We start from the raw sequence: 23450 nt of genomic DNA, 5'->3' as shown, positions 1-23450 counted from the left end.
TTCCAATGGAATTTGTGATGGAAAAAAAGTTTTATGGCAAACCTCCTATCTATGTCAGCCATAACATGAAACAAATGGGCGAAGTCGTGTCACCGACACCGAGATGTTGTGCGTCTGTGACTGATCATCAGTCCAGGCGGACAAGGTTCGATCCGCTTTGATGGCATTTGTTGTGTACAAAGCAGACTTCGAAGATGGTTTTCCTAGAGGTAAGTCTACTCTCTTTCATTCCACCAATACTATCAACCAGTCAAAAATATGCTACTTGCTTGAGCGTGGGACCAGTCCTCGAAAAGCCAAGCCACTGGGAGTGCAGAAGTCTGGTAATAGTCGACCAACGATAATTACCCTATCCATGAATGATGCTGATGAAACATACATTCATACAAGTACATACATACATACATACATACATACATACATACATACATACATACATACATACATACATACATACATACATACATAGAAATGCATTTATTGTTAGGTTACACATATTTATCATTCAACTTTTATAAAATTAACAATTTGTTTAAAAAAACTCACAATTGCAATATATTCCTATCATGTATATATACTTTCTTTTCTTTTTATTTAGGTTAAGGCATATGTATTTGTATTAATTCTGTATCTTGCTTAGGTATGATCAATGTAAATAGGAAGAATAGACTAAATCGGGAGTATTCACCAATACAAATCCAAATGTATATTTATCGTAGGAAAGGGAAAACCCTAAAAGTATGTAGTATTACTATGTAATGGAGCATGTTGTTCAATTAAAAAAATACATACATACATACATACATACATACATACATACATACATACATACATACATACATACATACATACATACATACATACATACATACATACATACATACATACATACATACATACATTATAGAGCTCTGCACGGGTGGGCCGGGTTGAAATTCACTTCTGCTTGCCGGGTCGGGCCTTAAAGAAACACAAATCTTTACGAATTATATATAGATTAAAAAATAATACGAAGATTTGAATGCGTGCGCAATATTAGATATCCATCTGGTACTCGTCCAGAACAGTAGACTACCGGTACAGTATCGTAAGTTATTGTTTAGTTCGACTTCGTATTTCGTGACGGTATTTAACTTCTGATCTCTCTTTTACCTGGAAGATTACCCTTTCTTATGCTCCTACTGGAGTGACTTCTCTCGCAGCTGTTCCTGACCCTTGTGATCTCTGGCTTCTGCTGTATCTGCATGTCTTTCGTGTTTCGGTTCGGGCTCGGGTGATAATTATAAGCTAATATCGGGTTTTTATGTCGGGTTCGGGCTAGGTTCAGATCGGGCCGTGTCTGGCCGGACCTAAGAATTTCGGCCCGTGCATACCTCTAACATAGGCCTACATACCACAGATCAGATTGTAGGCCTATGTACACTTCTGTATGCAAAGTTCCTGATGGCAAGGGAAACTTCGCTGCCGTGTCATATATTTATCCATGGCGTCACTTTCTTCCACCAATAGTCCTTGGTCCTTGGATATACACGGACTCTGCTTGGTAGTGGATTTTCACGTCATCTAGCGGTGAGGATAGGAACTAGGTCATGCGAGATTCTGTCTTCCCATGATACGGAAAGCAATACGACTGAAAATACCTCCACGCTTGTAAAAATTACAAAAACAATTTATACAGTCTGCTTATATGATTTCATTAATCACTTGAAGTACAATTACTACCGAAATCTGAATACCATTTCTCAAATATAAAATTATGAAGAGTATAGGGAAAGAACGAGCTTTGTCCACTTCCCCCCCTTCAGAAATGAGTTATGCATATTGTGTGGAGTAGGATTCCATGTAGTTTAATCCTACGAATTAAACACTGTGATAATGTGAACAATCTAAGTGCTATGACAGATTTTACATTGGGTATACAAAGGTAAGAATATGCTAAAGACAGACTTTAAATTGCACTCCTGAACAATTTGCTAAAGTGGACAAAGTTCGTTCTTTCCCTGTACTCTTCGTATGGTATTTGAAAATGCTATTATTTTATTTTATTTTAAGGAGAGAAAACATTGTGATGTTGCAAAATATGTAAGGACATTGAAAAGTACTTCCAGAATTAAAACGTTATGAATAGACCTATAGTATTTGAGGTAGAAAATATATCACTGTCTTGGGCAAACAGTTGGGTTTGGTTTTCACAAAACATTGGAAATATGTCCGCCGTTCTCTTGTTTAACAAACACAATTGAGTCCTCTAGAACATCGGTTATCAGCACAGTGCACCCTCGGGCTGGAGTCTCTTACCCGCGGATATTGCGCTGGCGGGTATGCTTCCTCCCTCTCCCTTTTGCACGACGGTGCATATTGCGATACACTTTTTACCCATTACTCATTTCAGCGAGTGCTGACGACCACTACTCTAGAAGAATCATAACTCACAATATCAAAAAACTTTTTTTTTTTTTTTGGCAAATTAAGCAAAAACTTACATCTCACTAATTACCATTTGGCAGTAATTATTTTAAATATGGCATCTATCATAATTTTAAATATTAATGACTGCTTTTAAGTAAAATCGTTTGGTTTATATAAGTTTATGAATTATTAAAGAATAAGTTTTTGTTTTGTTATTGTATACTGTGAGTTATGATACTGAACTAGAGGACTCAATTCTTTCTGCGACACAATGCACAGCAGTTTGCGAAAAACGTCTTGAAATATTATAACCAAATTTTTTGCGAGAGAGCATCTTTCAGTTGCTGTAGGGTTGTTCGGTGTGCCACGAAAACTCGTTCTTTAATGTAACCCCACAATAAAAAAAATTCAGCCGGATTGATATCTGGAAATTGTGGAGGCCATATTATTGGGAAATGCCGACTGATGACACGATCGTCAAAGATTCATGTAATTAATTAATTTGCAGGGAAGTACAGTAGATACGGATTGTGCATCATTTTGTATGGAGATTATGTTTTCCTCATCTAGGGGCAATGAATTTCTGTAGCATATTGAAGTCACACTCTTCGTTTATTGTGACAGTTCTATTATTCCATTGGTATCTTCTTCGAAGAAATATCGACCAGTGATGAATTGCGAAGCCACATTTTCATAACATGAAGACCTTATTGAATTAAAATCTAGGGGTCATTTTCAGACCAAATTCTGCAATTACGTGTGTTTACTTCACCACTAAGAAAGAAGTGTGCTTTATTTGTCTAGAAAACTTTGTCCAGTCAATGATTATTGAATTGAATTTAAGTTCGAACGCAACTCCGGATCAGCAGAGAACAGCGCCAGCCGCAATTTCTCTTATATATTGTCACTACGTCAATCTGTTTGAGGATTATTCCTGTATACGTTATTTTTCAGGTGTTTTAGGGTATGAATAACAAAGTAAAAAAAAAAAGATGGATCCATGATATCAGCTTGGTTTTTCGAGAGCAGAACCCGGGACTGGTACGTACACTTAGGCTTGCTTCGGCCGTTGTGCGTCCTAATATGCGATGACAGGCGGCCTGAGTGGCAATTGTGAATTCGATGCTGACAGGTGGGCTATCCTGCCTCAGCCCCTGATAGAGCCATGTTTTGCCTGGAGACGAGTAGCATGATAAGCCCCTAAGGATCGATGTTTCAAGCCCTTCCCATATTAGCACCTAAACCCGTATTACTCCCAGTACTTCACCCGATATATTTTCAAGTTATATTAAAAAAACTGGGTATGATATAAGTGGGTGTACAGCGGTCCGGTCAAGAGGTAAAAAAAATCTTCCAATATAAATTAAATTATATATATATATATATATATATATATATATATATATATATATATTGATTCGATGCTGAAACTGATCAGAAAGAGGAGAAGGAATTATATTTTCGTTGGGTTTTACTTTGTTTATAGTTTGATTTTTCTATTACTTTATTTGTATTTCTGGTGGTGCGGAAGAGAAGGCCTAATGACCTTAACTACACCAGAATAAATAAATAAATAAATAAAAACAAATAAATCAATAAAACAAATAAATAAATAAATAAAAACAAATAAATATATAAATAAAAACAAATAAATACATAAACTTAAAACAACAGTTTAACGTCAGGCACATGATGAAATGTTTTCTTTTCGGTGGCTGATTTACAACTGTTTTAAATTGAGTTACCGCTGGCAGGCATTTGGCTAAGGAGTTCATAAATTCATATAAATGACGTCAAGTAAAGATTCATCTTTATGGGCGAGGAAAGCTTAGTAAAGACAATTCGTTTATTTATTTTTGATATGTTATTTTGAGAACCTGATTTTAATGGGAGAGGTAATATTTTATTGGGGAAAGGTATGAATTGGAAAGAAGAAAGAAAGAAGGAAATTTGAAGTGTCAGCTTTTGTTTTATTCAATAACGTCACATTTATAAATATATGATACACCATCTTTCCCTTTCTTCCTCTGCAACTCAACAGTCTTAATTCTACATGATTGAATTCATTTAACTTTAAGTATGACTTTCAGTCCAAAATGTATATCTGTGTGGGTGGATGTCACTCTAATCTAGATGTGCCTTAAAACAGAGAAAGCGACCTGACTGCTTTGTCTAGTGATTGTCAATCTGCTTTCCTTTTTCTGTTGTGATAGTTACTATATTGACTTTTGTTTAATGTAGTTACTATATTGACTTTTGTTTAATGTTTTTTTTATATTTTTTTATTGTAAAGTAGTGTACATCTGTGTATTAAATATTACAATGAGATATCATGAGTCTGCGGTATTCACAAACAAGCATGATGAGAGTGTATGCCTGCATTCGTTGAACCTTCTAGTATGCAATTCTGTATTATCAGACTTGAATCTCATAGCGCCAAGCTCATCTGATATTTTCGAAGCTCCATTCACAATAATGTAATGTAAGCATTAAGGCTTGTACTTATATGATGGCTCATTCACAATGAAATTTAACATAAACACAGAACTTTGCGGCCAAGTTATTTGATGGGATCATTTACAATGATTTACATAAAGATTAACATTAACTTTATAATAAAATTACAAACCATTTTCCAAATTTGAAGAAATGTTTAAAAATTGAAGCTTTTAAAAAATAAATTTATAAAATTACTCATGATATATAATATTAACAAATGTGTGTATTTTTTTACCTTTCATTTCCGTCTACTATATTCATGTTTTTATCGAATATCATTGGCTTCTGTCTGATTGACAATAGTACATTATGCAACGAGCCTATAATGGTAGTAATTAAGACGCAAGTATGATTGTTTATGAAACGAGCGCAAGCGAGTTTCATAATTTTCATACGAGCGTCTTAATTACCATTATAGGCAAGTTTCATACGACTTTTTATGCTCGACCATATTTCTAACTTGAAAGTATTCAAAATTATGGTTATGTGCGAACTGACCTGAATTGTGAGATGTGCGCAGACGCGAAAGTATTGATTTTTTCCGAGGCCGAATTTCATTGAACTTGGCACAGAATAAAATTAACATTACTCTGGTATAATCTGAAAATTGATTTAGAATTGAAAAACGAGATGACAAATTGAATTTATTTGAATATTATTTACAATTAACTCTAATTATTATAGTAACAGAACATAACCTCCTGCGACAGTATTGGATTTCCAGCCTCCGTGACTTTTCGCTAATTGTCTTTCGATTGCATATCCGAGAATAATCGATACTTGCGGTTTTATAACGGTACAAAGCTGACTTGTCATTGGGTGAGGTTTTATAACGGTACAAAGCTGACTTGTCATTGGCTGAACACCTGTACTTTAATGAGTAGGTGTACTTTAATGACATGCATTAAAGGACTGCTACCAGGTGTATAATTACTACATTTCGGCATGGTCGAGCATAAATTATATTAAATGTGTTTTTCTCTCTTTTTTTCTTTCTTCTTTTTTTGCTCTTGTCTGTTATTGGTTTGAATTAAGTTACTTACTGTATTTAGTAAACTGTCCTTGTAATTTTATGTTATATATTATTGGCTAAGACCACACCGTACACGAGCCTGGCTCTACGGTAGTGGCTAGAAACATTTTTGTTTTATAATTTTAATTTGTACTCACTAGCTAGCTAGCGAGTTAAATAAATATAAATTAAAACATTATCGTTAGGCGATAACATGAAAATTTGCAAACTCCGAACTTTCATGTTTATGCTTACGGGATTTTTAAAGTAATACACAATCATATAGCGCTGAAGTAGACAACAGAATTACGATCGTGGCTAACGAGTGAGTATCTTTGTGGTTAGGTTTATGTTTCCATCGTGAATGGGGTTACAGTCTTTCAATTTAACGGTAATAGTTGCATTCTTAAGTTAACGCTCACTTTTTCATTGTGAATGAGGCATAATTTAATTAAATAATTCACAATTAATTAAGACGTTAACTGAAAGCTTGCAAACTCCAAGCTTTCATATTTATCTAGCCTACATATTAAAACAATTGGCAAACTGCTGTGAAATATCTCAATCCTAATCAAACACAGTCAACATGTTTGCATAACGCCCGTTTTTGTCCATTTGCTTGATTGTGTATGGGGCCCTGTAAAGACAATGGATCTCTTATTTTCGATCACCTGGGAAACATAAATATATCGCTATCTCATTCTTGCACGAACAGTTTCGTTTACATTGGTAGATGCTTCTTCTCGACTCTAACCCATTCTTGCCCTTCTTCTCGCTACCATAACACCACGTGGAACACACACATTCCTTTCGGGTTACAGGTTACTTGAGACGCGAACGTATCTTCATAGGCTGTCCACGTCTAAGGTTCGATGTTGTCGAGTATCCAGTCGAGGTATGTAGGAATCTCCGTGTACACGCCAGGGAGGTTTTCGGAGCCGCAACGCTTGGCGCCGAAGGAGACAAGGCCCAACAAGTAGTACCGTTGAAGCTCACCCCTCATCAGAGGTCCGCCACTGTCCCCTTCGCAAGAGTCCTGGCCTCTCGCCCCTCCGGCACATATCTGGCCAGGACCAAGCATTGTACCAGTTCGTTCGGCGTACGCCTTTGCACAAGTTACACTTGGGATGACTTTAACTTCAACCCACTGCAGGATTTGATTCGAACCCGTCGTTCCTGGAAACAGTAAATTCACGTCAAAAATGTAGTATTTTAGAATCATCCAAATCAGAAAGAAATTCCATCTTTTATTAGTAACGAATACTTTATCACAATGGAACACTCTGACAAACAAACACAGGAGTATCGGGCAGTCTTGAAACTTTGACAGGCATGGTCTACTCTAAGGAAATCAAGTTTTCAAAATCACGTCACGCAGATGGCAGTCGTGCAGTTGAGCCATGAAGTATTCTGCAGCTTAGCGACAGAAATAGCGGCAATTTTATTCTGGATGTTGGTCTTCAGTTCCTGGATTGTTGGTAGGCGGGTTTCGAACACTCGGGACATCAAGTACCCTCGGAGAAAGAAATGAGGAGCTGTCAGATCCGGCGAACATGACGGCCAAGCTACATAGCCAAATCTCGTTGGTTCTCTACTATAGACTTACAGTCTTACTAATAAACCGTGTATAGTTTTTATACGAGACTTATGCAGAGTTGAGACAGAAAACGTTACTAATAAACGGTGAATACGCTATGGACGTATAAACAGGCTGTAACTATACAATGGGAATTGCTTTGCAGTAGTTATATACACGAAACCCCTTGTTTAAGCGTTGTATATAGGGAAAAATGGCCGCCCCTTTAACAGCTGTTCGTATCGACTGTCATTTTATGATGATGTTTACCTTGTAACCACAGAGGAACAAACCAAAGATCATAGAATTATTAGAATAATATTGCTGTAGCTTGTACTCTTTGACCAAAAGTAGTGTGGTAATCGATTAGAGCCAGTTGTACTATCGACATTTAACACGCCACACTAGAGCGCTCTACCGGATCCAGCAGAGAACCTCAGATATTCTATTGCCTTTCGTAACGAAGTAATGACGAAACTATGACGTAGCTGTGTAAATTATACTGTTATACACGACGTATGTAGTGATTATTAGTAAGGAATTTACACACGACTTATAAAGGAGCTACTCATTGTATAAGTATAAGACAGTTAAACGTCTGTATATAGAGTTTTTATTAGTAAGACCGTTAATTTCAATGAACAGTTCCACCGCTCGAATAAGATCTTGCACACTCCACCTATCCATCTCAATTGAATCTCGCAAAGATTGGGCGCACACCGTTCGTCAGTAAGCGCCAGTGCGCAGCTCATTTGCAGTGGGCAATAGAAATCGGGTGATGTTTTCGATTCACTCATTACACCAGAGTAACTATCCAATTGAAATCATAGTTAATTTTGAATGCTCACATTTAAGTACATCTATTTTAACATTATTTCAGTTCTCTTTCTCGTTGTCATTTCCGTTCCCGGTTTATTGTGAACCAGCCTTTACCGGGTTACCGTAATTTATTACTCCGGTGTTGTATAGTCTGCATCATTTAATTGTTTCACGGGACAGAGTTTAGTTTGTTTTCATAAAAATAATGAATACAGTGGAGCTTTATATTAAGGTAAGCGTTCACTACATCGTATCACACTCATCGGACGAATCGCACGGATCGAAAAAAGACAAATTTTGCTGTAATCAGTGGCGTATACTGGTTTAAGGGCCTGGGCTACCACTGACCCTATTATTACACAAAATATATTTTAAAGTCCCTATAATAAAATTCCTTACCTATTTATATATGAATTCCAGACGTCTTGATTGGGACGAAAATACTTTGATGACTTCGTCATTGAAATTACAGTTGGGCCGCTTGCGAAGTTTCTGTAGAAATGACTTTTCAATGGACATCAGTGCCAAGCCGGATAAACGTTCTTGTGTATGAGTTGATCTACAGTAGGATTTTATTCTCTTCAACGCAGAAAATGTTCTTTCTACTGATGCTGACGTAGCTGGTATTGTCACAATAATTAATGTTGCCAATTTAAGGACTTCAGGAATAACTTGGTTCAGCTGGTTTTCATATATGGCAGATGATATTTCATGGATAGGTTTGTTCGAAAAATCAAAGACCTCTGCTGAATATATTACACTTAATTCATTTTTCAAACGTACTTGATCAAAGTGACTGTTATAGGACTGAAATAATTTGTTTAGTGCCTCATTCGGGAAGTTTTCTCTATAAGCAGAACATTTTTGAGAATCTAGAAGATATGTGAACTGAAGCTTTCCATAATCAGAAAATCTGTCAGTAATTTCCATGTGCATACGATCTAGTATGCTGTAGTACAGCTGCCTGTATTTCAATTCATCATATCCTTTTCTTCGCTTTAATGGTGGTTCCATTGTATTGGCTGAAGAATTTTCATTTTCCATATCACTCCATATGGACGGAAACCCACTACGTCTGAACTCGAATATAGTATTTTTTAACTTTGATACCTCTTGCAAGCAGTATGCTATGTCTAGACTTTTTGTCTGAAGAATATTGTAGAGCACATCTGTATGTGCGAACACTCTAGCATTGACTTCAAGAAGAAATATATTCTGAAACTGTGTAAAAAAAAAATACAAATATCCTTGAGCCTGCACAATTACATCATCAACCCAGTTTCTTCAGAGTCATTACAAATGATATTTTCAAAGAAAGCAGTCAGTTGTTCTCTGTATTACTTTACTGTATTTACAAGCCGAGATGTAAAATTGCATCTAGTTGGTGCTACTTTTGGAAGTTTCTTTTTCATAAATTCTAGAGTTTTTCTGATCTTTTAGGAGATGATGAAAAAAATGCAGCTAAACCCGACAGTGTTTTGTAAAAAAAATGCGGCATTTTGGAATGGTTGAAGTAGTTTGTTGCAAAACTAAATTGAGAACATGGCTGTAACGATGGACAAATAGTGCTTGAGGATACTTTCCTTGAACTTTTGTTTTTAAGCCATTAATATTTCCCGCCATAACTGAAGCACCATCGTATGTCTGTGCAATTAACTTATTGCCGACATTGTATTCTGCTAAAACACCTTCCACATGCTGAAACCAAGCAGCAGCAGTTTTGCCCGAACTGACATTTGTGAATCCTATAAATCGTTCTTGAACATTGGCAGTACTATCGACGTATCTTAAAACAGTAGACAATTGACTCTGATTAGAGCAGTCACTTGTTTCATCAACAACAATGGCCGCAAAAGGTGCTTCTTCTATTTCAGATTTTATGTTCTTTATCATAACCCCACTTATAGCAAATATCAAGTCATTATGAATGAATTGCGGGAGAAGTACCACGAAATACTGTTGAACTCTCAAGATGATTGGCCAGTAAATAGTCAAATTCACTTAAGGAACTTAAATATTCAATATAATTTCCTCTATTTTCTGATTCCACACTCTCATTATGATCCCGAAAAGCCAATTCTTGTTTTCCTAAAAAGCAGACTGCGTTAATAAGATGCAGTAAAATCTCCCGATTTTTTTTCCACAGGAGCATTGTGTTGTTTGATATGTAGAGCTTTTTGCTTATCTAGCTGTAAATCAATTCTTGTCTTCCCAAAGTTTGCAAAGTTCATGCTACTACAAATATGAGCTTTTTATTTGTCGTGTTTTAGGACTGCCGTTCGAAGGGAGTTCATATTAGAAAACCCTCTTTTGACCACACATTAGTTTCGCGGCTAAATAACAAACATGGCCAGCAAAATAGTTTAGACAGTTTAGAACTACCACACAACCAATTCCACTTACCATATGATGTTGAAGTGAAATGGCGTGTGTACTCACGCTGTTTTTCTTTTACGTCCATGGACAAATTTAACTCAGGAGTTGGTCTTTCCATTTTCACAATTTCAACTTCCTCGTTGTATGTACGACGGTTAAAAGGCATTTTTAATAAACCTTCTATTACACAGTCATTTTCAACACAAACCTCTCCAGAAACTTGTTCTGCCATATTTTTCACAATATCACTTAATTGGGAAATTCACAATTAATATAACTCTTAGACACTCGAACATATCACAAATTTAAAATACTGCACTGCAAGAACACAATCACATTCATGAGCTAGCGTACTAAGCGTAATGTTGCTTCGCGCCTGCGAAGAAACCGATCACGAGAGCGGCAACTCACCCGGCCTACACTGCACGATGGAAACAGAAGAGAGCGGGGGGAGGGGCAATTGTGCGACCGGACAGCGTGAGCGGTACGGTCACAGGCTACTTCACGTAGCAAGCGGTTTCTCCAGTGATGCCGCCTTGACAACTTGTTTCTTTTCAAGAGCAGAGAGCGTATATAAATCTAACAATTACTTTAATTTTAATTACTGCGGTAAAACTAATTATTACATTATGTTATATTATAAACTTTTTCTTTTGTAATTTCCTTGGGCTACCGCCGGTAGCTCCGGTAGTCCGCAAAATACGCCCCTGGCTGTAATTGTTATGTAACTGCGTTCACTACATCGTATCGCACGCATCGGCTATCGGTAAATCCGTCCACGTTTCTCGGATGAGCAACTTTTCCGATACGTGCGATCATGGCCTTATTTAATAAATTAATTTTAATTGCTCAACTGTTACTATTATGTTGTGCTATGTTCCGTGTCGCGCCAAAATAGCAGACTGAAAACTTATTTCGCTTGTAGAAAACTGCGAATAATTATATATTTTGAGGCATTCCCATTACAGTAATCAAGTCGTTTCTTACATAAATATTATGCAACCAATATCTCTTTCGTTTCTTCCTCTTCAATTAATAAGCGTGAAACAATTACAAATTCTTATTGACTAACATCATGATTAATAGGCAAAATATATTGTCTTTAAGATACTGCTGTTTAGAAATTGTTGTAACGACCTAATTGCGAAGCATGCTGACCTAGGTTTGGGGGTTATTTCTTTAATATGATTTTTCCAGTTTAATGTATTATTTTAATATGCAAACCAAGAAATTTGGTTGTTGATGTTTCTAGTAGAGGTATATTGTTGATAGTTGTGTCTAAAGTTGTTGTCTGTAATTATGATACTTGTGTCATCTACAAATAGTATAGGATAACCTGTTCCTTTTATTACCAACGTTTTCTACTGAATTATTTCATATTCTTATGTACGACTATTGACTTTTAATTAATTTTTTCTTCCTCCTGAAAAATTTTCTGTGTTGTCACATAGAAGATTTCATAAAAACGGCGATATACAAGGCTCGTCCATAAAGTAACTTTCCCACTCGTCCCACAGCTAGCAAACCATATGTTGTGCGAAGCGACTGCGTGTACGTGATAGGGTAATGTCCTGGCATGGCGCATGCGCTAGCGGAACTTCCCGAGTGCTCTCAGTAGCTTCGTTGCATTGGTTGAAGATGGACGCTCCTATTCCAGCTCCCGCCGCGCGTGAAGTACGATCAGTGATAAAGTTTTTGAATGCACAGGGCATAGCGCCGATTTAAATTTATCGTCAGTTGTGCCAGGTCTATGGGCCTAACTTCATGAGCAAGCAGATGGTGCGTGGACGCCAAAATGTGCATGACGAGGAGCGCAGTGGGAGGCCAACCATCTGCTTGCTCATGACGTTAGGCCAATAGACCTGGCACAGTTGACGATAAATTTCAATCGGCGCTATGCCCTGTGCATTCAAAAACTTTATCACTGATCGCACTTAACACGCTGCGGGAGCTGGAATAGGAGCGTCCATCTTCAACCAGTGCAACGAAGCTACTGAGAGCACTTGGGAAGTTCCGCTAGCGCATGCGCCATGCCAGGACATTATTGTATCACGTACACGCAGTCGCTTCGCGCAACATATGGTTTGCTAGCTGTGGGATGAATGGGAAAGTTACTTTATGGATGCGCCTCGTATTATGTAACCAATATCTCTTTCGTTTCTTCCTATTCAATTAATAAGCATGAAACAATTAAAATTTCTTTTTGGCTATCACTCAGAATTAATAAACCTAACCTCAGAATTCCTCTGTTTTCAATGTCAATGCCGTACGACATTATGTTTTAAACCAAACAGTTGATAGAGAATCCGATGAGGCGATGCGGTAGAGCCGCTACAGTGAACGAACTCCACTTTAAATATCCGTTTCGTGCGATTCGTCCGAGGAGTGCGATGCGATGTAGTGAACGCCTGCCTCTACTGTCGTTCTGTCCAACTGTCGTGGTTTCTATTAACCTACATTCACTATTTATTACAATTAAGTTTGATTATCGTGGAAATTACACTAATCGTCGTTCTTTTCCGGTCATGTATCGGTAGTATATTTCTCCCGTATGACTAACATCCGCACAATCTTCAGCAGCCAGTCACGCATCAGAGTGTTTTGTAATATTGTGAATCACATGCCGGGTATGGACAATCAGTCCTCTCAATTATTGATTATCAATGAAGAGTAGTGGTGGAGAAAAAATAACGTGAGTTGTTTTCGAGCAGTTCTTAGTTGGAACTGTTAAAAAAACTAGCCACCTTGTAATACTTCGTTCCAAAATAACAATTGTTCAAAAATATTTACAGTTACAAAATATTTGCTCCTACAAAATACTCGATGTTAGTTTTACTTTGAACTTAAATTTTATGGCAACACCTGTTTCACAGAACGGAATATCTTGTGAAGCAGTGTTGCCAATTTAGCGATTTTTTTCTTATCTGGCTATTTTTTTATAATTTTTCAGCGAAAAATGAATTAAAAGTTTAAATTGTTTAAATATAATTTAACGACTTTTTAAAGTTCCATTAGCGATAGGAATAAAATGTTCTCCAACGATAAAATAGTAATTTAGCAACTTTTAATTTCTACTCAAATATTTTGTAATAGGCTAACTAGGTTGTCAGTGCTGTTTGGTAGCAGAAGTGGGAATCCTTCTCGTCACATAGTCACTTGTAAGATATGGGACTGGCAGTTACTTGATTTACAGGTTGAGGTTGGGACAAAACAATGCCCACTTGCCAGGAGTCTAGTCATGCCAGAGCGCCGCCCCGGTACATGGAAGCACCCTGCTTCTGTACTTTTATTTCTTAAAATAATAATTGTTGTACTCAACTTTGTATTTTATAAGTATGGATTAAAAGTATTTATAATAGCAGCGGCTTTACTAATAAGTAGACTAATAATAATAATAATAATAATAATAATAATAATAATAATAATAATAATAATAATAATAATAATTCATATAGGGCCTATATTATATATTCATAATAATAATTCATATATTATTATTATTATTATTATTATTATTATTATTATTATTAAACTTTTCTCGAAGTGTCCTAGCACTATTTTATTTATGACTACACACCTGCCACTTGGGTGTTAATTTGACTCATTATGTCTTCAGATTTTTAAGTGGACAAGATATAGCTGAGAAATTATGCTGTGAGGAAAAGTCCACATTCTTCATCTGAGTTTGAACCCGAAAACTTCATATCCAGTAAGTAAGCATCAAACTACCGACCAAGACCAAAATATAGGGATGTCGTTTGATTGTTTCTGTCACACCTTGCATAACGACAATTTCTCACCTATGTAGCTCCCTGCGCTATGGACTTCACTTTGAGAGAGAAACAGAGATTAAGGGTGTTTGAGAATAAGGTTCTTAGGAAAATATTTGGGAGTAAGAGGGATGAAGTTACAGGAGAATGGAGAAAGTTACACAACGCAGAACTGCACGCATTGTATACTTCACCTGACATAATTAGGACCATAAAATCCAGACGTTTGAGATGGACAGGACATGTAGCACGTATGGGCGAATCCAGAAATGCATATAGAGTGTTAGTTGGGAGGCCGGAGGGCAAAAGACCTTTGGGGAGGCCGAGACGTAGATGGGAAGATAATATTAAAATGGATTTGAGGGAGGTGGGATATGATGGTAGAGACTGGATTAATCTTGCTCAGGATAGGGACCAATGGCGGGCTTATGTGAGGGCGGCAATGAATCTCCGGGTTCCTTAAAAGCCCGTAAGTAATGGACTATTTGTGATGTGCACAATAGAAAACATTTATTAGCCATGTGAGCAAGTTGGGATTCAAATGAAGATATAAAGCACACGAGTTCTGAAGACGGATGATTACTCAAGTTGAGATTGTTGAATGTCTTCAATGAAGGGGCAGCACCATGATAAAATGTACCCTAACACAGTGTTTTTAATTGAGAGATTTTATGATTCTTTATCAATTGCGATGGTTATCCTAGTGTCTGAGTGCAATGAAGGTAATAATGCCAGCGAAACGAGTCCAGGGTCCAGCGCCGAAAGTTACACAGTATTTGCTCTTAATGGATTTCGGAAAAACCTCAACCAGGTAACTTGTCCCAACCAGGATTTGAACCCGGGCCCGTTCGTTTCACGGCCAGACATGATAACTATAACTCACAGCAGTGGACCCTAACACCATTTATTTCTCACTATTTCCTTTTACTGTAATCTAAAATCGAACTAGGTTCTTCAATGTAGAAAGATGACATTGATCGCAGATCTCTAGTTAATTTCAGTGAGATATTGTATCGCTTGAATATAACGGTCTGCAAATAAATACTTTCTTAAAATCCATATTTTTCTTATACCCTAAATGTTATGTGTGTATATGAAATTTAATTTTATGGCAGAAAAAATTATATCTTTAAAATTTAGTTCCTTAATATTGCGCATTCCTATAATTTATTTTACAAGAAATATGCAGTATTCGTCGATATTACTCTATAAAGAATTGCAATAAAATATACCGTATGTTTTATTAATACATAATTTTCTCTTAGTTTGTCAACAAATACCGCAATGATAATATTATGTTCTTAATCGAACTGGACCTGTTGAAGTTTTATTTATTTTTGAAGTTTTTACAACTTCTGTTGTTTGAGCATACTGTTTATTATCAGAGTTATTAAATTAGCCTATACAGTTAGACGTTTGTAAAACAAAAACGAAATCATGAATTGAGTTTAAATAAATATTTGAAGATGGATGCAACAATGATTGCGTGTTGAGAAATTTCGATTGGATCTTCTCCATTCCTAATAAAATATGAACGAATTAAATAAATTCAGTAGAGTAAACTTCATTTTTCCCCTCACTATTTCCACATGAATACATATTTCGAAACATCCGTCAATGGAAAACGCTTTTTTTATCTACAGTGTTCTCCTGGCTGTAATGGAGTGTCACGTTTAAGCTACATAACAGTTTGCAAGCAGCCCGCCTATCGGCAACGACCATCACTCCGCCTGCGAAACAGAGCTGAATACTCCGTAGGAAAGATAACAACTTTATTCTGTACTTTGGCAGCTAGGCTTAAATTAAGAGTATTTTGAGAAAGATTTTGCCTCGCGTAATAGTTGAAGTCGACTACAATCTGCAGCTCTGATTTGAATAGATGTGTCATGCTCCTGTTTGGAATACCTATCCAATTATTGATCAAGAGATGAAATATCCTCTTTATCTCTATTAATAATAAATCTGTAGCCGAAATTTTTCTGGTAATTTTCGATTTTCCAAAAATAATTGGTCCTAACATATATAGTTAACCACCCTGAAACCGAAAATCGCTTTTTTGAAATTTTTGTTTGTCTGTCTGTATCTGTCTGTATGTTTGTTACCTTTTCACGCGATAATGGCTGAACGGATTTCGATGAAAATTGGAATATAAATTAAGTTCGTTGTAACTTAGATTTTAGGCTATATGGCATTCAAAATACATTATTTAAAAGGGGGGTTATAAGGGGGCCTGAATTAAATAAATCGAAATATCTCGCTTATTATTGATTTCTGTGAAAAATGTTACATAACAAACGTTTCTTTAAAACTAATTTGCGATAAGTTTTATTCCTTCAAAAATTTTGATAGGACTGATATTTAATGAGATAAATGAGTTTTAAAATTAAAATAACTGCCATCTAAGGCCGTATAATGAAATAAAAAACGAATGACTTCGTCTATAAGGGGCCTTGGACAGCAACAATCGAAAGCTATGAAAGATAACCTACAGAGAATGTTTCTGTGTTTGTATGAAGTAATATCGGAAGCTAAATTAACCGATTTGTATAATTAATTATTATTTCACCATTAGAAAGTGTAGTTTCTCTAGATGCAAATAATGCTATAATGTTATTACAGCAACTTCTGATATAATATAATGTAATATAATATAATATAATATAATATAATATAATATAATATAATATAATATAATATAATATAATATAATATAATATAATATAATATAATTTAAGTTATTTGAAGGGTTCAGAACCATAGTGGGCCAAACGCCATTTACTGAATACGTAGAAAAGAAGGGTTAAAATTAAGTTATTACCATAATTCAATGGAAACCTAAACAAGTAAAATAAAGTATAGACATTAAATCTAAATGATGTCAATGTTCATTAAACTATGGTTGCATGTAATAAAAATTATAATCATGTTAAAGGAATTGTCATTGCACCAATGAGTGGTCTCTGGACCAAAATGATCGCATTTTAATTATTTGGATGCAATTTAAATTAAGTAATATATTAAACGATTTATCCTTCTATCAGACATGAATGTTCCCTGGATCAAATGTCCTATTTTAATTATGTAATTACTTTATATTTATTTCTAACGGGTGCAGCGGAGCGCACGGGTACGGCTATTGCTTAGAATAAAACTAGTCAGTTTTCCAAATTTATAATACATGAATCGTTCGAAAATTAATGGCAACATTTGAATTAAAGTATTCTGAGAGGCATTCTTACCTCTTGCAATCTGAATTTAAATGAGGCATCTGTGTTCGTATTTGCTGAACATTTTAGAGCATTACAGATAACAGTCTACAAATTAAACTCACTACAAATATCTTATTAATAAGATTATTGTCTTCAAGCTCACAGATAACACACATCAGATGCTCCTCTTTCTCATTGTTATTAGCTTACGTTATTTACCGCTGAGTCCATACCTGTGGAGTAACGTCAGTTTTTTCCGGGGTTTTCCCTCAACCCAATACGAGCAACTGGGTAACTTTCGGTGCTGGACCCCGGACTCATTTCACCGGCATTATCACCTTCATTTCATTCAGACGCTAAATAACCTAGATGTTGATACAGCGTCGTAAAATAACTCAATAAAAAATTACCACTGATAGTGCCACATTGCGACGCTGTTATTCCCGGCGTGTCTCCTCCTCTTTGCTTACGTTTTAGGAAGTCAAGGCTCTATAAAGTTTAGGTAGGTAGTATCGTTCGCCATCTTTGTTCTTTCGTTGCCGAGCTACCAGACGAGGGATCTATTTGCCACACCGTTAAACATTATCATGTCGTAGCTCCTATTATAATAAATCAAACGCACTGTAATTCAGCAAATAATTGAGCGGCAAATAACGTCCTCATGTGCTTTCTGCGAACGCCAACGAAAGAGCCAAAATGGCGGGCGATTATATTAAGTATTTATCCAGGCTTAGGCAATGCATGACGTCTTCAGCAGCGAATCACAAGACGCACACGTTTAAATGTAGCCGACCTGCAACGTGATTGGCTGCCGGAAATTAGAGCGACGTGACTATAATAAAATTATCGAATGACCCATGTATTAATATTGTTTGAGTTTAAATGGGTGAGCACTGAAACCTATTAATGGCAAGCATTAGCTTATAAAAAGACTGCACGTTTTAATGCATCTCTTGAACAACAAAAGTCATCATATAAACAATCATAATTCACGGCAAAATGAAATGTTTACAATAATGATGTTTACATTATGCAGAAGTAAGAGAGAAAAACACTAGAAGAGAAGAAAAATACGGGAGCCAGGAGACTGTTAAAAATTAGGACCAAATATGATAGATTCCGGGAGATGTGGGAGGGTTGGCAACCCTACACACGACAATAGTAAAAACGGTCTACTGATATATACCCAACGTATATGACCACAGATGTGTAAGCGTGTATTTAAATAAACTTAAGGGAACACTGATCAAATAATAGTGAAAAATTAAGAAAAAACACTTAAAATTAATTTTGACTCTCTATTTAGACTGAGCTCAAAAAGCTAATTAATTTATATTCCCATGACTACTTTCAAGCTTTTGAACCAATATGAACTGAAATTTTTGAAAATTTTGTTGTAAGGAGCCTTTTTAAATAAATAAAAGTTTAACAAATATAATTTCAAAACTATTAGCCCTAATGTCACCAAATTTTGTACAAATGATAGCATTCTAGGCATGTTTATGTTGTTTAAAATTCATAAATTTGTAAAGTTTTAAAACTCACATGTGTCCGAGAAAAAAAAACTACTATTTGAAATCTATAATTTATTATTTCGAATCTAAGATTGGTCTTTATGTTTTTAGGTCATGAATCCATTTCTGAATTGGATTTCACATTCTATGAATCACCTTGTACGTCTTGATGTATTCTTACTATTCTATTTTGCGATATTAAATGCCTTCATGGCGGGATTTCCACATCACTCATTCTCCGCATGGCTGCATAAAAAAAAAATACTTTGGCAGAAAGGCGCCAGGAAAAAATAAAGTAGTGTGAAGTAAATGAAGAACACTGTTACTCGAAAAAATACTACATGAATGTTATGTGTTTTATAAAGTATAAAATTGGCTAAATATTTAATTGCACTTCAGGTTTATTTTGTATCATTAATTTATTTTGTGTTTTGGAAGAAATTAACTATGAAATTTGTATGTAAATTATATTAGAGTAATTTACTTCCTCATCAAAGATTAGTATCTAAAAGGAGCACAGTTGATTGTTTTCTCAACGATTTCATATCTAAACTTTTTCCAGTTCTTCAGTATTCAGTGAAATTTTACTCGTAACAATGTCGATTGTTGTAGCAACGGTTTTATGCATGGTGACTGATAATTCAGAGGAAGACATCATACATATTTTGTCGAGTAATGTTATTTTTCATTATTAAAAGAATAGTGGATTTGTTACCTATATCGGTAGCTCCCCAGCCTGCTACGAGAGACACCAAGCCGGTGTACGTCTTATTCCTGAGAGAGTCGAAGGGCAGGCATATTGGGCTGACGTAAGCTAAGCAAAAAAGTTTGTTATTACATTTTCTCTTATAGTACATCATTACTTAAGACTACAATTCTGTACAAAATATGTGTTAATATACAAGTCAAGATAACAGTGACATTTTAATGCAACCAATCCTTAATTGTGCATTCTACAATTATTTATAAATCTAAAATTAAAATGTTATTCTTTTCTACTTTCTAAGTTAATAAGATAAAAGATAAAGATATACTATTCTATCCCGTGAAGGGCAAAGGTCTCCTGCTAGAAAGAACGGTGTAAGTTTTCTAAGGCGGTGAGGTAAACCGCGTTAGAAGTTGTACTTGATTTTGTATTGAACTTTATTAATCGTATGTAAATATTCATATGAGGAGAAATGTGTTTATTAGCTTTTTTTTTTTTCATTTTTCTTTCTTTAATCTATACTAAAACTTTTATTATGTTTAAGTGTCCACACAACTCTAACTTTCTCCTTCTTGTTTCATAGTTTTCCTTTTCTATTTCCTTATTTCTTAAATTAATACAAACATCGATGCTCGGAGCGGGACTCGAACTCACAGTCCTTCGGACCAAGCAGTAGAGGCATTGGTAGAAAATAAAATCTCCAGTGAGCGACGGTAATGTGTAGACTCTTAACTGTTTTACCACAATTTTAATATGCTCGACGTAAAATACTAATTTTACTCCATTTATACTGCATTTTTGGTCCAGGGAAAATATTAGTCTTTCACAAAAACACTTTTTATTTTAATACTGTATTTTCCCTTGACCAAAAAATTAAATAAAGATTGGTGGAAAAATTAGCATTTTACCATATAGACCTCAGTGGAGATGTTCCGTTTCATTTTTTCCATTATCCGAGTGTTTTCACAAATTGCTACGATATGGCGTTCCTGTGCTTATCATTTAATGAGGGCATTCCGTGCCTCTGTCGCTTGCGCCACACAGATCGGCCACTGAAAATAATAGTACCGGTACAAAATAAATTACTCATACCTGAACCCTAATTATAATAAGTGTATAGGCCTAGGCTAAATAAGGATCGTTGAAAAATCAGTTAAATTTCCGAACGCCTAATGTCTATCCAAGCCAAGAACAGTACTAGACCAAAACAATATGACGTCACTGACTGATCTGCGATCGGTTGAAAGTCAAAGCCAAGATTCCGTAAATGTTTCATTTATAACTAACGTTTTTACACATTATTTCAATTAATATCAGTACAGTGTAATTAACCATTATGCTAGATTAATTGTAATTGTTTAACTGTAATATTATGTTGTACCATGTTCAGTGTCGTGCCAAAATGCAAGACGGAAAATTTATTTCGCTTGTAGAAAAATACAAAGAATGAATAATTTGAGGCATCCCCATTACAGTAATCAAGTCGTTTCTTATATATTATGTAATCAATATCTGTTTAGTTTCTTCCTCTTCAGTTAATAAGCGTGAAGCAATTACAAATTATTCTTCTTCTTCGCTATCACTCGTGATTATTAGGCCTAATCTCAAAACTCATCTGTTTTCAATGTCAATGCCGCACTTCAGAATTTGATCCTTTCCTTTTAAAAGAAGTGTAGGAGATCATGTGACAAGTTAGAACCTATCATATGTTTTAAACAGCTGCTATCTGTCTGTGATCTGTGGCTGATGTGCAGTCCGATGATGCGATAAGGTAGAGTCATTACAGTGAACGCACTCCATTTAAATATCCGTTGCGTGCGATACGATGTAGTGAACTCCGCTCACCTGTGATGATGGCTGGTCGGTCAAGGCGGATGAGGGCGACGTCGTTCCTGAACTTGGGACTGTCGTACCTCTCGTGCACTTCGACGGCACTGGGGACGAAGTCCTGCACCGGATCCGCGCACTCTGTACTGGAACAGTCGGGATCTGTTCTTTCGTCCAGTTCCCCCAGTCGAACCGTCGCTCTGGCAAGCAAGACGTGAACCCATGATTAAGAAAACTGGAAGAACTTTTTTCTATGTCGTATTGGACTCTCGTTTTAAGAGAGGAACAGAGGTTAAGGGTGTTCGAGAATAAGGTGCTTAGAAAAATATTGGGGCTAAGTGGGATGAAGTTACAGGAGAATGGAGAAAGTTGCACAAAGCAGAACTGCACGCATTGTATTCTTCACCTGACATACAGTAGAACCCCTATTATCCGTGGTAATGAAGGCGATTGACTGAACGGTTAATCGAGAAACTCGGATAATCCGTACCATAAAATATTTTTGCAAATTAAGTGAATAACACTGAATTTCCGTGATTTTCTGCGTGGTCTTGTGTTTAATAAGCTTGATAGTGAATCAGAAGTTCATTAATTTAAGTTCGGATATCAACGACGTATTTTAAGGGGTAAGAAAACTTTTAATGGCTGTCAGCGGAAATATAGGAATAGTAAAGGTCTCATGTTGTAGATTTACATACTGTATACACTTTATCCTTGATTTTTATTAAATCGTGCACAGTTGTAACACCATTCTCGTATTGTGATGTGAGATGACCCACAATTTCTCTATCCCCAAACCACTTAATTATTTGTATTTTGTTCGATACTTAGCACAACAAGTTTCTTTTGACACTTATGAAATTCATTTTATATAGAAGTTGTAGAGTACGGGAACTCAAACAGTAGACCAAAACTGTGTAAGTGTAAATGGTTGTAATAACACTCTGTAGAAAAAATACATATACTAATATAACATACAATAGTAGGCTATCTACTTCATATGTTTCTGTAAAAAAAAAGGAGCGAGAGAAAGACAGTCGGATAATCCGCCAATCGGTTAATAGGGTGACGGATAATCGGGATTCTACTGTAATTAGAAACATTAAATTCAGAATAGCAAGTATGGGGGAATCCAGAAATAGATATAGTGTTAGTTGGGAGGTCGGAGGGAAAAAGGCCTTTGGGGAGGCCGAGACGTAGATGGGAGGATAATATAAAAATGAATTTGAGGGAGGTGGGATATGACGCTAGAGACTGGATTAATCTTGCTCAGAATAGGAACCAATGGCGGGCTTATGTGAGGAGGGCAATGAACTTCCGGATTCCTTAAAAGCCATTTGCAAGTAAGTAATAATAATTTTAAATAAGAATATATGGGAATTGCATCGTGGGGTAGGCCTACTCACAGTTGGAGTCCTCCGGGCAGGCCGGTGACGCAGTGCGCCGCCGTGAGCACGTAGCGGTCGTTGATGAGGGAACCTCCACAGCGGAACAGGAGCGCGGCGGAGCCGGAACCTGCCACGAACAGGATACACGTATATCAAAGCCATATCACACTCGAGGTCAGGGCCACGGGCAAGCGGATCCAGGGCTGGAGGTCATCGCGCGACCTTGCCAATAGCTATCGACATCTTCACACACTCCATGACATGGTCAAGGTCGGGCTAGCTCTCTGGAAAAGTGCTTGTTTCCGGTTCCTCAGTTCCTGGAGGAAAGCTCGTCTCCACGGCGCG

General features: G+C 36.3%; 1 protein-coding gene across 3 annotated transcripts in view; it reads right to left on the bottom strand.

The window, feature by feature from the left end:
* Nucleotides 1-4340: 4340 nt before the first annotated feature.
* LOC138704532 (uncharacterized) overlaps nt 4341-23450 on the bottom strand; it is a 64485-nt gene continuing 45375 nt past the window's right edge. For 2 of the 3 annotated variants that reach the window (XM_069832514.1, XM_069832515.1), the window contains 4 exons: nt 23124-23232; nt 21736-21917; nt 19900-19998; nt 4341-7096 (listed from right to left, as the gene is read on the bottom strand). In XM_069832514.1, coding sequence (XP_069688615.1) covers nt 6783-7096; nt 19900-19998; nt 21736-21917; nt 23124-23232 — 704 coding nt within the window. In that variant the 3' untranslated portion in view covers nt 4341-6782. The remainder of the gene's footprint in view (nt 7097-19899; nt 19999-21735; nt 21918-23123; nt 23233-23450) is intronic. The other variant, XM_069832516.1, reaches the window with a different exon arrangement.

This window comes from Periplaneta americana, chromosome 8 (genome assembly GCF_040183065.1).
Source record: "Periplaneta americana isolate PAMFEO1 chromosome 8, P.americana_PAMFEO1_priV1, whole genome shotgun sequence".
NCBI classification, from domain to species: domain Eukaryota; kingdom Metazoa; phylum Arthropoda; class Insecta; order Blattodea; family Blattidae; genus Periplaneta; species Periplaneta americana.
This window is presented reverse-complemented; position numbering and strand designations above follow the sequence as displayed.